At 34.4% G+C, this 15,882-nt stretch overlaps 1 protein-coding gene across 1 annotated transcript; it reads right to left on the bottom strand.

The window, feature by feature from the left end:
* Positions 1-1,597: 1,597 nt before the first annotated feature.
* LOC144557547 (disease resistance protein RPP13-like) lies at positions 1,598-5,629 on the bottom strand. Its single transcript, XM_078306128.1, has 3 exons — positions 4,862-5,629; positions 3,304-4,134; positions 1,598-3,048 (listed from the first exon to the last, which is right to left on the bottom strand). Exons 1-3 carry the CDS (start codon positions 5,491-5,493, stop codon positions 1,782-1,784), a joined length of 2,730 nt encoding a protein of 909 aa, XP_078162254.1. The 5' UTR covers positions 5,494-5,629; the 3' UTR covers positions 1,598-1,781.
* Between the last annotated feature and the right edge of the window lie 10,253 nt (positions 5,630-15,882).

Raw genomic sequence — 15,882 nt, 5'->3', positions numbered from 1 at the left:
CTTCTCTTCTAATTCTGTAAAAACTGCCATGGACACACCAAAATCTTTTGTTTGCAAAGATGTATATTTTCAGATAGTTATATGTGATGGTATCTGGTTAGAGATTAGCCTCTGCAATTTCAGATATCAATTCAAGTATTCAACCACATTCTTTGGCTCCACATCTGTAGATTTTTATGCATTGCGTGTACGCTACACATAGTTAGATCTGGTACAATCCCCTTTCTGCACATCTCCTTCAACACTTCCTCGGCCCTTTCCGATTTCATCTCTTTAATTAGGCAGTGCTCCATTTACTTCACAACTGGAACCGCTCTTCAGCACATAGATTTGATGAGGATGTTATACGTGCTCTGGTCAGACGCGATGGATTTGGAGGCAAGGAGAGAGGTGAAGATAATGGTCGAATAAGATCGAAGAAAACGGCGTCGGATGGATCTCATTGGAAATAGAAAATCAAGTTGAAGACATTTATTATTTAAGGATCTTGTGTACATGGTCCTATCACATATGTATATGATCAAATAGAATATTAATGCAAGATGCACTAATCAAGAGAGAGCACAAATAATAATAAAGTAACTGCTTATCGCTAATTTAATAAAGAGAAATTTAGATATGAGATCAAATAGAATATTAATGCAAGATACACTAATCAAGAGAGCACAAATAATAATAAAGTAACTGCTTATCGCTAATTTAATAAAGAGAAATTTAGATATGAGGAGAGTTCTAATATAGAGGTACGTATCTTTTTATTATAGTTGGAAAATAATGCAAAACAAGAACTAAAGAGTAATTAAATAACAATAATTTTAGCCAATTGATTTTGCTTGCTAATATTTTGCATGATACTAAATTAAATAATAATAAAAAATTAAAATAATAACTAAGCAGATATTTTTTTTTCTAAAACAAATAAACAATTTGCAACAAAAGAAAAAAAAATGGGCTAGATTACAGAATATTAATTAACGAGTCTTGAGCTGATCAATATTCTACTTCCTATATTTGTTGGAGAGTACCATAGATAACTGATCCAATTATAACACATACTTTCTTTAAGCTACGCATCTCTAGGGTGTTGATCGGGTTCGGTTTAATCAGTTATAAACCGAATCGAGAGAGTTCATATTAAATGGTTCTGTTTTTCTGATTCAATGGGGTCAGTTCGGTTTGATTTAGAAACTTTTGAAATAGTTAGACCTGTCTCCTGTCCGAACAAAGTATTTAAAATTATTCAAAAATTATGACATATGTGAAAACCGGTTATTTGGGCCGGTCCGACTGTCCTTTTATTTATTCATTTGTATCTTAACTTATGTTTATGCATTTGGGACAATTATCAAATCTCCCCATTTGTGATTTGTTGTCAAATCAGACGGTCTGAATTATTTATGCATTAACTAAAATTTGACGATAACTCCTCTTGCATTCGTATTCGCTATTTAGAATAACTGAAATTAGAAATTATGATACTAAACATGTTTATGCGGCATAATTTAAAATTGAGCCTTTTTTTTCTAGATGTATAATTTAAAAATTTATAATTACTAAAATTAAAATATTTCGGCAGTTAGAACCAAATTAATCAACACACTTACCAACATGATACAGTTAGAAATAAAATAGTCTTCTGTCTTTTGTCTTGCGTTTTGGAAACACCAACACATAAATTAAAGGAAACAACTCCAGAGTAAAACCAAACAACAAATACAAATAAATTAAAAGGAAAATAAAATGATAGCACTACCGAAAGAATCGAAACACTAACACATAAATTAAAAGAAATTGATCTGGGGAACATGTTTACATATGTCATTGCGGATCTCATCTTTATGATAATATAATTCAATGCATCTATATACCTTGATTGTTTTGAGGTTGGACAGGTACTGAAGCCCGAGAGGCACCCTTAGTTTGTCACACCCGTCTAGTATCACTACCTGAAGTATTGGCATGGCACCCGCCTTTATCTCCCATTCATCTAGATTGTCTAGGCTGTAAAACTCCAATTCATGTAGCTGTTGGAAGCCTCCTGTAGAACAGCTCATTTTTCGATTCACTTTTTCTCCCATCAACACAAGCTTCCTGAGGCAGCGTAGCTTCTCTAGCACTGGAAATGGATCTTCCTTGAACTGGAGATTCCTGAGTGCAATATTTGTGATGTGGATGGGAAACATGCCAACCACAGGTGACAACTTGTTGTTGAGGGATCCGGAATACTCTAGTAGATCCAGAGATTGTAAATGCTGATAAAATGAAAACCTTTGCATCTCCACTATTTTTTGCGGCACTTCCTGGCCGACTAAATTAAGAGAGGTTAGATGATTCAGTGTATCAAGCAACTTGGCAATTAAATCCCATGAAAACGAGCTCTCCACATAGATCTCTAAATCGCGAACATTGGGTAGTTTAGGTAACTGTGCATTCCATGAATCTCTGCTCTTCACACGCCTAAGTGTTTGCAGATTTATTAGGTTGGCAAATGATGAGGGTCCTGAACTATAACCACGACAATCAAAATGGGTACCTAGAATCACATGCCTAAGTGTTTTCACATTCCATACATCATCAGGCAAGTCGCCATGACTCTCTAGTCGAGAGAAATCAAGGGTCTCTGCAAATTTCAGTCCAACTATGAACGACACAAAAGATCTTTTGGTGGTACTAGTCAATCCCCCAAGAAGTTCACAATGCCTTAACTGATTCAATCCATGCAAACACTCGCAATCTACCAAATTGGAACTTTCCCCGACACTAAGCACCTTAAGCAGCCTTTGACGAGAGCAGTTTGGCATTAACTCCCCAAAGCACAACAAGGAACGAAGATTTGGATTTGCATGTTTCATCAATTCATCACAACCCGAGTAATGGACTGCCAAACGACGTGCCTTGCTGCTGCTATTCCAATTCTCAGGGTTTGAGCAAATTGTGAGAAAGTTATCCTCCTTGGCCTTTTGAATGGCAAGTTCGCGAAGGAGATCATGTATACGGCAACTTGTGATGGAATTAGCGTGACATCTCGTTATTACTTGAACCAAGCTTCTATTGAAATTAAATTAGAAGATTAATTAAATGGGAGTCTTAATTTGGATTATATGAAGTGTAAAGAAAATTGATAGTCAAACTTCTATTCAAACTAAATATAATACTTGATCAATTTGAAAAATGTTAGTCATGAATATCAGTTGACTTTTAAGGATCCAATTTTAATTATAAAGTAAGATATCTTATCTAAAAAAAAAAAATCAACCAGATTTATACAAATTTGTAATAGAATGTTAAACTATTGAAGAATACCTTTGCACTAGTTCTTCTAGGAAGCTCTCAGCAGTATCCTCCAATGTTCTGGATTCTTCTGCCGGTATGAACCCCTCAGCAACCCACAACCGCAATAACCATTTAGCATTGATTCCACAGTCTTCAGGAAAAGCCGCAAAGTACATGAAACAAGATTTGAGAACAAATGGCAAGTCATCGTAGCTGGTGGCCATGATCTCAATACAATCTCTCCCATCAGTACCCCAGTTCATAGTTTGCAACATTTTACTCCAAGCAACATAATTTGCAGGTTTTTTTGATAATAGACCTCCTAAAACCAGCAATGCAAGAGGTGATCCACCACATTTTTTAACAAATTGTTTTCCAACCTCATAAAGTTCATCGGGAAACCCTTTACTCAAATCTCGATTAGGAAGAGCCTTTTTCAGCAAAAGCTCTAGGCTCGGTTTCTCAGTTAAATATGGAAGTTTATATGGTTCAGCATCATCGATAATGTTTTGAATTCTAGTAGTTATGATTACTCTACTTCCAATCCCTGCATCAGGTAGCGCTCTACCAATTTGAGTCCATAGATCACTTCTCCACATATCATCTAGAACTAGAAGGTACTTCATTGGGTTTTTGATAGCTTGAGGGTCATGAGAGTTTGGACGTAAATGTTCTATAGTGTACTTCTCACCATTAAAAGTTTTGTAAAGCTTTGTAAGTAAATACTCTACTCCACCTTCTAGATCGCTTTGAGAGAGAGGCTCGACTTGCTCTATTATCTTTCTCAAAATATCCATCAGTTTGAACTCTTGAGAGATAGTTACCCATATGCGAACGTCAAACCCTCTTTTGACATCGTTGCTGTACAAAAAAAAAGCAGATAGTTTGAATAATATCACATTCCTCTGCTCCTATAATTGATACTTGTACATATATATTATCATAGAGCCTGGTTCTCAGACTTTATTTTTTTAACAAGATAATTTAGTTTTATCTTTTTAATCATCTAGTCGCTAAAGGGTAATTTACTTAGTTTGGCATCTCTACTTATTCCTTAATACTATTTTTTGTAAAAATCTACCAGAGTATCAACAAGTAAAATGATCACAATTAAAAGATAACATAACTCTCTCTAAAACTTTCACAAGATTTACCATAATCCTAAAAAATAAGCAAGCATTGATTGTGTTTCTGAAAAAAATTAGATTGACATTAAGGTAGGAGAGTAATTTTCTTATTTAATTACAAACAAAAAATTGGTCTGGCTAAAATCTAGTGATACTGATAGACGAACTGGTAAATTAAATGAATCTGGAAATCTGTAAATTTCAAACTCTTAAACGGGTATCCAGGGAATTTACCTTCAAAAACAATCTTCTCAGGAAATATTTCAATTGACTTTCCTTTAAATTAAAGTTTACTTGTCTTTTATTTAACAACAATGTATGCATTGCACAATTAATTTTATCACCCTATTTCGACAGGAAACTATATTAATTTTTGGACAAAGTTTGTGCAGAACGAGTAAAAGAATTTAAGATTCATATAGCTATTTTTTGACACAATTGCTTCATATAATCATATTTACCTATTGTAGACTTTTCGAGCAAGAGTTGTTTTTCCAACCCCACCAGGTCCCACAATTGAGATGATAGCGCGCCTTTTAATGCTTGTGTCAAGCAATTGATTTGCGATGTTGTCCCTGTCACGTTTGAAGCCGACAACATCAGGATCATCAATCTCAGGTAGCACAGGGGGCCTGATCGGTAGCATCGGCCGCTGTCCACCGCCTTCACCCAAAGAGTTAATTCCGTATCTCTCTCTCCTTTCATTGATATGCCCAATCCGTACCAGGATCTGATTCATCTCATCCGCAAGGTCGCGCAAAGCCGGGAGATTTTTGGCATTACTCCACACAGCCCCAACAAATCCAGAAGTTGCTTTTCGCTTCTTCTCATCCTTCTCGAGAATATTTAGTAATAAGGCATTGTCTATCACATCTTCTATGTCGTAAGCAACATCTCTGACCTCTTTCACCCAAAGCTTCTCCGTCTCATTTACAATACGCTTCATGTCAGCATCTTTAAGAAAAGCCTTAATCCACCTGAGCTCACCACTTAATTTCTCCACTTGCTCGCCAACGCCGTGTAATAGTAGAACCTCCTTAACAGCAGCATCTGACAGCTTATCCAAAACAAAACTAACTATAGCCTCGGCCATCTTTCAATTACACCAATTTGTTAAAAGATCGAAGCTAAATCGAAACAATCTGCCGGTTTATTTAGCGATTTTTAGATATGAAAGAAAGAGAGTCACAAATCGAAATCGGGAAAGAGAGAAAAGGGGAAGACTTTGGGAAGACTGCAACGAGTAAAGTGGAGTGGAATCCAGTTGGCCTATTAGTTTAAAATGCACAGCTAGTGGGAAAGTAGCATGCATCACAATCACATGGCCTTTTTCTTTATCAATGTATTATTGTTTGTAAATTACAGACAGCTAGTGGGAAAGTAGCATGCATCACAATCACATGGCCTTTTTCTTTATCAATGTATTATTGTTTGTAAATTACAGACAGCTAGTGGGAAAGTAGCATGCATCACCCGGAAAGAAAGCATCTATGTAACTCTTCTTTTTATATTGCAGAATAAATTATGTTTAGTGCCTTAAAATCGCAGGGTATAATCCATTATTGACCTCGTAATCAGTATTTAATTACAAACAGCTGATGAGAAAGTAACATGCATCACATGAACATATTAATGGTTGTATATTGGTTGTCGAGCATTATTACTTAATTAAAGGGGAATGTGTACAATTTATGAGAAAGTAACATGCATCCCATGGATTTTGGCTATATGGTGTTTTCATGGTGTGTGGACAATTCATTATTGAGATCTTTCGGGTGCCAACATTCATGCCTTATTCTCTTTCTTATTGAAATCTTTCTTGTCAAAACGAGAAAAAAATAAAATTTAGAACAAATTTCATTATTATATTATATTTTAATTAATTTTTTTATATGTGAAATTTTAGAATCTAAATATTTTGTTCTAATTGTATAATAACATTTATATGTTCTAATTTAGCAAATTTTGAAACCGGATGTATTATTTTGAAATTACTCTAATAAAAATTATTTTTTCAAGTATTATATATAAGGGAAAATTGTGAGATTGCCACTCCATAACTTTGAATTTGGGAGATTGCCACTGCAAACTTCAAAATTGAAAAATTGCCACTACAAAATATGTTAAATTGTGAGATTGCCACTGTCACTGTATTAATCTTTAAAAAAAAGGAAAAAAAAAGTAATACCTAAAATACCCTTAATCAAAACATAACGAGGAGACTCTTGCCGTGAAGAACCTAGCCCTTCGGTGAGCGAATACCACCTCCTCCGACTTTCTTCCCTTCGTTGATATTTACTCTGCTAAATGCCTTGATTTCGCCTCCTGCTAAATTTGATATTTCTTCTTCATATCTTGTTCTCAGAATATTGATTTCACGTGTCTTCCACTTTTGCTAGATTCTCTATTTCTTGCCCTTTTCTCCACACACAGAGATGGAAAGAACTGCAAAATTAGCTCTCCTTTCTCCTTCATTTTTCTTGTAGTGTATTGCACAGTGGCTCAAGGATATTATGGCTCAATTTGGTGCAATTTTTCTTAGTTTGTGATATTATGGCTCAATTTGGTGCAATTTAGACAGAATAGGTCAACATTCTTATGCATTTGAAAATTTTTACAGTGGTCAACAATCAAGTGATGATGAAGCTATTGCACTTGGATGAGACATTCTGCACTACTCTAGTGTGTTTGGGAATTTTTGTGCCAAATTGTAATATTTTGGATTTTAATAGTTGACAGTGGTAATTTTGCAAAATTGTAATATTTCTGTTATTGTAAGCTTATTTGGTGATGAATTGAAAGCTTACTTGGTGATGTTGTCTGAAATTATGCTATGAAGTGAAGCATAGCATTTGTTTTCTTATTCCTCAATTTCAAATGGAACTGGGAAATTTACGCTCCTATTCCATTACTGTGCATAGTAACCTACCTAGTACAACTGCATTACCAGAATTTCTTGCTCATGTCAAAACCAGGGACCTCTTTGTGAAAACAGTGGCTATGCTTACTCGTGCTTACTCATGTCAAAACAGTGGCTATTAAAACCGTGTTATAACCCCAAAACCAATGAAAATGACCTGTTCTGGTAAATCAGTTAGTGCAGACTGATGCAGGGACTGAAATGCAAAATAAATTACACCAATATGTAGAGGACTTCATTCCACACAGTTTAGAGCCAAATTTTGATTTATTTGAATTTTTCTTCTATTTTTAATGGATTTCTAAAGTTCAGCCTTTTCAAGTTTATGATATTTTTTCTTTTCTGCTGCTGGAAATAGGAACCATGGCACCAAGCCTCCTTACCAGTACCTTGTAGAAAGATCCTGAGGCCACCACAAAAATCACACATATAGTACAGATTAATATGAGCATTTCTATATAAAGAAATCAGAATTATATGTAGCCAATTGGCTAGAAAAAAATTCACAAATTTGTGGCAGCAGAACTTGGACTGAACAGCCCCTGTCACTAAAATAATTCTTTAAAACATAAATTAAATCTATAAAAATGTGAAAATTGGTATAGAGGTGCCTGAGGCCATATGCTACCAAGACATGAATTTAAAAGCACGCATTGTGTGAAGAAAACACAAAGAAATGATAAAGTTTTTGGCTCAGCTCATGAACTGTACAGAACATGGACAATGCACGTACTTCTCTTAATTAAGAGTACCTTCTAGAATTAAGAGTACCAATGTCATGACAGCAATAAACATGCATATTAAGCAATAAACATACATGACCATATTCACACAATCTCCAACTAGCATCTACTAAAATCCACAAAAGTTCACAAAAACATGCAATTAAGCAATAAGGTCCACAAAAGTTCTAAAAACTAGAAACACCTCCTACACTACTTGCACATAATTACAATCAAAATACTAATCATCACAACAACATTTATAACAAGAAATAATATTATTTTATCCGCTAACGCAACAATTTTCTTGATTTTTTTCTTCAATTTTCTAATCTCATTATCAGATCGAGCAACATTGGATAGGTCATGCTCGGGATCACTCCGCATGCCTACAACTCCAATGTCACGAAGATATTCCTCGTAGTCCTCTTCCCACATCCAGAACTCGCACGAACATGTCTTCTGCAAAATAGTACAATAGTAATATCTTTCAGTAATAGTTCCTTGTATAAAATATCACCTTGTATAAAATAGTACAACAGTACCTCCAAATGAAAACTGAAATAATATATCATTCTTTAATGACTGTGTGCTTAAAACAAATAAATAATGAATTCAATCAAAAAAAGTAATTGAAATCGTCATTCAGTTCAGCCAATATACTAATGGATGATCTACTAGTACAACGCACCAATGGATCGACAAACCAAACTTAAAGCCAGGTCGGTATCAACTACGAATTTTTAAGCACCCTTAGTTCCTGGTCTAATTTTAACATCTTATATGAATACTTTTCATCTCATTTAAACTCCCAACTATTTCTAATAAGAGAACTAATCAGTGCAAAATTTTCCAGATTTGCCTAAGAAGATAGACTTGATACCTTTTATGCTGAGCTAGGAGACTGATTCCTTGAGCTTAGGGTGCTGGGTTGCAGAATTTCAAGATTTTCAGGTTGTCTCGGGTGCTGGGTTGAAAGTGAGGCGATTAGGGTTACTGCTGGGTAGGAGGAGGAGGAGGAGGTGGCGGCGGCGATGGAGGAGGAGGAATCGCCTGGACGAAAGCCCTCTTCGCGCGTTGTCGCCTGGACGGACGCTCTCTTCACGTGTTGATCAGAGAAATCGCCTGGACTGGAGGCATCCAGTGCCAAATAACCCATTAATTGTTGTATGAAGGGTAAATTTGGAATATACAGAAATACGTATACTTTTTCAATAAATTATTAAGGAAAATCATATAAGAGTACAGATGAGTGGCAATCTCACAATTTAACAGATTTTGTAGTGGCAATTTTTCAATTTTGAAGTTTGTAGTGGCAATCTCTCAAATTCAAAGTTATGGAGTGGCAATCTCACAATTTTCCATATATATAATATTTAAAGAATAACGGCCAATTTTGATGGTTCAATCATTTGAATATGACTCCACAATTAACCGAAAACATCCATTATGCAGTCAAAATGATATCTGAAGCTATTATTGCTGTACAATTTGATATATATTTATATGCATCCCTCATATATATATAGAGAGAGAGAGTGTGACTAATATGCTTTCGATAGCATATGAGCCGAAGTGCTACCGGTTCAAATTTAAAATTTCAAAATCCAAAAAGTTGATCTGAACCATTTATCCTGTTCTCCATATTAATATGTGCTTGGAGACCAAATTTTACATTTTTCTGAATTTTTTTACTATTTATTAAGCCACATTGAAAATCGCTAATTCAACGGTGGCACTGTTTTGTTAAGCCACCGTTGGATCAGCAATTTTCAAAGTGGCTTAATAAATAGTAAAAAAAATTCAGAAAAATGTAAAATTTAGTTTCCAAACACATATTAATATGGAGAACAAGATGAACGGTTCAGATCGACTTTTTGAATTTTGAAATTTCAAATTTGGACTGATAGCACTTCAGCTCATATGCTACTGAAAGCATATTAATCATTCTCACTATATATATATAGTGTATATATAGAGAGAGACTAACATATAAACTTACATAAGAGATAGAGAGAGAGAGAGAGAGAGAGAGAGAGAGAGAAAGTCTCAAGTGGCAAACCCTCATGAATATTCATTTAAAGTTTTAAACCAAACGTGGCAAACTCTCAAGTCTCAAGTCTTCATTAATTGCGAATTCTTAGGATATGCAAGAATAGAGCTAATTCAAGAATAGCACTATTATATTTTTTTTGAGCTAATTCACATTTGAATCAAGAGCTACCAACTATTGGTGTACAGTATGTAGGGACCGGATAAAGAAGGATGCTCGAGAATTTCTGAACATAAGGAGGAAGATGTGTTGGATATTCCAAGATATATGGTGACGTCGAATAGGATGCAGGAAGTCCTGTGTGGTCAAAACTGAGACTATGTTTTAAAAACAAGACAACTCGCAGAAAAGACTAATAATGTAACTCGATTAAAAAAAAAAAATCATGGGTTGTTATCCCCAAAGTAAGAATGAAAGGAAAAAAATTGCCAGTTATATCTAAAGAATTAATTAGAGGAAAAATAAAATAGAAAATGTTGTAAAAGTATCATAGAAGTTGATTATGCGAAAGAAAGAAGAAAAAGAAAATAATCATTGAGTAATTGTCAATAAGCTCACACAGATCAGTTTACAATTTAACAAACAGATCCATTGGTTTATAAACGTCCCATATATATTACCATTACAATTAAGGTTCCACATAGGGCTGCTAATGATCAAGGTTTTGCTCATACTCGACTCGGCTCAATGAGAGAAACAAAATGACTCAGCTCTAGCTTGACTCGGTTTTGAAAGAAAAAGGTCGGCTCGGCTCGACTCATATAAATACTTGGCTCAACTCGTCTCGTCTTGGCCCGGCTTGCGAGTCAGCTCATACTATATTTGGGGTGACAATAAATATATTCAAGTCCGTTGAAGACTCAGATTGAACAGTTTTTACAAGTAGAACGTATAATTACTATAACTGAAATAAACACATAATAGTTTTTGAAATAACGTCATCCATTTTTAAACTCAAAATTTTGTCACCCCTAAAATGTGATGTACATTTTTTTCCCCTTGAATGAATTCTTCAACGAACAATGTGTTAGAAATGTACTAATAAACCAGAATATTTTGGGCCATATTATAATAGTTAATATGGATCAGGTCTTATTGGGCTAGGCCCGAATTTTTTGTTCTCATCTGATCTAATCTGATCAGATCAGATAAGGTTTTCTGATTAGGTGCAATGAATTGAACAGATTCATAGTATTATAAATATACATGCAGAGTTCATTTTTGGAGTGGTTCCAGAAATTTTATTCATTACACTTAAGAAAATGTAAGAGAGAAAGGAAGAGAAAACGACGAGGCTTTCAGATCAATACTAGCATACTGATTGACTATTGGTTTTCGACTTGTTCGTGTGGATACTAGTAAAGACGTTGCTGCTGTGCTGTTGCGTGGATCCAACACGAGATTGAAAAGAGAAGAAGTTTGCTGCTATGACTCGAATTCTCCATTACGCGTCTAGTGATAAACTCTACTTGAATCTTGGAATTAGTTTTATACATGGATTATGATTTTCGGATAGTGAACAAATCTTGAACTTATTTGAATTGTTGCACTATAACATATCCAAAATCACTACACAATGTACACTTTTTAAAATAAAATAAACACTTACTTATTTTAGTTCAAAATAAAGATATGATAACTATTACGTATTAAATTAATCAAAATACATTTTGATAAGTGTCAATTTATTATTTAAATTATTAATAATTGTATTCATGTCGTCGGAGGCTCATAATGAACACTCCTTGAAAGTAGAATATATACTTACTATAACTAAAATAAACACAATAGTTTTTGAAATAGCCTCGGAGGTCCGGCTCACGAGTCGGCTCGGCTCAGATTTGATTCAGATTAAGCCATAAAACAGACTCAGAGGGCCTCCAAACCATTTAGTGGCCCCTTCTTTATTTTATTTTTGGACATGCAAATAAGCAATTCACCTATTTGGAATATTGGGTCTACTTTGGGATTTGTGTTAGATAAAACTTACGACTCAGTTCTCATTGTGCAAACTAATCGGATATTAACTGTATCAAAAAAAGAGGGCCACTAAATAGTTTGCAGGCCTCTTGACGCAGTAACTCAATAAATTTCGGGATATCATAGGGGAATCAAATAATGTATTTTTAATATTTCTTTGTTGCTAGTTTTGACATATCTCACACTTATATTACAAGACAAAGTTGATCTGTTACTTAAAATGAGAACAATTTTAATTAAGCATAATTCAATTGATGTGCAAGTTCCAAAAAGGACGATCGATTTTGAATTTTTTGAGTTACAATAAACAAAACAAGATCTCTAATCTTGGAATATTACAACAAAAAGGGTACGTAAAACTACGTACAAAAACATTTTTGACACCTTAAATTTTGCATTCATCATCCATAATATATAGATGCTAGCTGGATGGTTGATTTTGGAGGATGGAATTTAATCTTTCCTCTTCAAGTATAAATATTTATAGATTTAAAGTATAAAAAATCAACGGTTCACGTTACTTTGAATTTCAAACTAGAATAGTTCGCGGGCCTATTTCGAACGAACCATTTGCAATTTGAATTTGGTTTGAATTAATTTCGAACTATTTTGAATTAAATTTTTTACGAACTTCTTCGAATCAAACTCGAATCGAATTACGAACTACGAATTTTTTGTGCAGCCTTGTAATTTTTTTTTTTTAATAATATTTCAATTTTCATAGGATCCAATTACAGGAGTTAAAATTGGTGGGGCGGCTAATCAGTCAAGCAAGCCCATGAACAAACGGGCCGAATCATAAACGAACCTCTAATTGAGTTGGACCCAAACATAATTAATTTGTAATATAAAAGTATAAACTAAGAACAATTGTTGTAATTAATAATTTATAATAAGCTTTTTTATTAAATTATTTTTCACACATGATATATAGCTTCAGAAATAGCTCAAATAATATTTAATATAGTGATTGTTAATCAAATGCTTAACAAATTTCAAATTTGAATATTAATCATTAGATCAAAAGGCGAATTAATCTAATAAATAATATAAATTCTCTACTAAGATGCAACAAGCTATCATTTACATCTTTGAGATCCGCAAGAGTATTATTCATGAAAATTCAAATCAGATTAAGATACTTATTACCAATCTTACATGTATCGTAGGGTAGATTACAACTATTAATTGTTGTGCGGACTCCTTATAATTATATATAGAACTGCATTAAAAAAAAAAAAAAAACCCTCTCTATTGTAAGCATTTCAAATTTTCAATTGTGGCCTAAATACTGATGTATATAACTTTTGCAGGCTTGCTTGATTAGTACAACCTACTGGACACCTTCAGCACACACACACACACAAAAGGAAGAAGCTAATAACAAAACAAATCTACACATTCTATACCTCCGGCTTTAGGAAGCAATGGAGAAGTTGTTGCACATTTTAACAGAATGGTTTTTTTAAAAAAAAAAAAATAAGATAGGGGTCAAGCTTCTAATTTTATATTTTATTGATAAATTAAAAATAAGATACAATCAAAAGAGTCAAAAAGCAAGAAATTGTTATCAGCATTTTGTTGATTTCCTTGCTTGTGAACTCAGAATTGCTGGTTAATTGTTGATCACTTGACCACGTGCTGGTGTAATTTTCTTTTATCTTTTGTTGCTTTGCGTGGTTCAGTAATTTTGTGTAATGAACATTGATTTTCTTGTGTCCACTTTCTGTGATTGAAAGTTAACTCATGCCAACTCCTAATACATTGCTCTAACTGATCGATTTGGTACCAGCTTGGTAAACCTTTCTGGTACGAGGTTTTCTGATGACAGGGACCAAAGCGTAATTATTATAACTTGAGGGGCTGATGTTTAAATTTTAGGTCCTTGGTAATTTTCCCTTGTCAGAGGAACTTGATTAAGGTTTGTTAATAAGTCTGAACTTACGCCAAAAGCTCCCCGACTGAACCACTGGTAGAAATATTTTCTGATCAGCACTGAATACCAGGACTTTAGATTAAGCTTCAAATACCAGGATAATATATGCCAAAACTCCAATTATGTTTCACATACCAAATATTGTGGTGGTAAGCCTTGTACCAGTGGTATGTATTTTGTTTGTTTGTTTGCTTGTGGCCGGTTCTAGTATAATAATGTCGACATCAGATAAAATTATATCAGTTGACCAATTCAGAAAATAAAATTATATCAATTACAATTCCACGAAATGGCCATTAGCAATTTTTTTTTTTTTTTTTAAAAGAGGCAAAGCCCGTTCTATTAATAGGAATTTTAAATTTCAGAATTCATTCTACTGCACCAGGTAAGGTATCACACACCTGACACTGGTAATCCAAAGAAACCAAACAACAGATAGTAACATAAAAGCAAACTACTTAACCAAACTGGCGATGTTTGCCATTAGCAATTTAGCATGGCATCGACTATGGGGCTGCTTAATTTTCTATATTCTAAATTTTCTGGAATTTTGGTTTGGCAATTCTCAGACACTTCTTTTACCTTTAATTGTCAGAAACACCAAAGAAGCATCATGTCACTCTTAAATTTACTAATTATTTTAGATGTTATTGTAGACTACTAATTAAAAGATGTGAAATAGAAAACAAACAACAAATTTTTTTGATTAAAATTGTAAGATCAGATATAGTCGATCGATCCTCCATGTTGGGTAAACAAGAAACAAGATTCAAGCAATTTTATTGTTTTTAAACCAATTATCTCATTATTAATAAACTCAATTACAAATCAGAGAAATCAGAGAAACAACTCTAAAAGCAATTATTAATCACCTCAATTACTCAATTACAAACAACTCTTAAAGCAATTATCTCAGTTACAATGCAGAGAAAAAAAAGTAGTTCAATAAACTCATTCCTTTTGGAAGCGAATGGTATTACAGATCCCACATATAAAAAAAAAAACCAAGAAGCCAAGAAACAAGAAGGGGAAAAAGAAACCAATCAAGAAACGTAAACAGGTTACAGAACCAGTTGCTTTGGGAATTTCTTGCATCACCAGATATTTCCATGTTATAACAGAAGGGAGAAATCAAGATCTTACATACAAGCAATCCATACTAAAAAAAATGCTATTCAAGCAAAGTCTTTTTTGGGTCCACTGTCTCATCTGGAGCATCCATGTTATGCTCCACTGCCACTTCTGGCAAAGGTGAGGTCGGAGATGCAGCCATGTAGTGCTTCTCTGTCTGAACTGCATCCGGCACCACTGCACGCGCACGGATTGCCACTATCAGCTCCCTGACGTCTTCAGTCATGGCATCAAAGGAACATGTTAATTTTCCAAATTCGGAGACGAGGAGCTCATGCTGGCGTATGAAGTTCTCCAAGGCCGAGCACCAGGAGTCGACATGGTCTGGGTGGAAGCTAGCAGACTTGCACTCTTTCCCCAGGTCTATCACAGCTTCGTTGTAACTAAGAATGGTGGCTGTCATGGAGGCCGTGAGTGCATCCATGATTACAATTAGTGCGAGGAGAGATGGTTATTTTTTTTTTTCAACTTTGTCGGATTACTGGGTGGAGAGATGGGTTGATATTTATACTGTAAGATGAAAACAGGGTTTAAGCAAATTAAGGTTCAACGGATTGGGGCTTCCGTGCTAATGTGCTATCGACCTTAACGTAACTCAAATTTTTAGTGTTGATCCGGACCGTCCGATCTGGATTCGGCCAATCCGACTCGAGATGAAATGCATGTGGTCACTTTAATATCCTGGGTTCCTGAATTCTGTCTTTATGTTTTTTGTATTTTTGTTTCTTTCAAGGAAACAT

Source organism: Carex rostrata, chromosome 7, assembly GCF_964058835.1.
Source record: "Carex rostrata chromosome 7, lpCarRost1.2, whole genome shotgun sequence".
Classification (NCBI taxonomy): Eukaryota; Viridiplantae; Streptophyta; class Magnoliopsida; order Poales; family Cyperaceae; genus Carex; species Carex rostrata.
The sequence above is the reverse complement of the archived record's forward strand: the minus strand, read 5'-3'. Positions and strand labels throughout refer to the sequence as shown.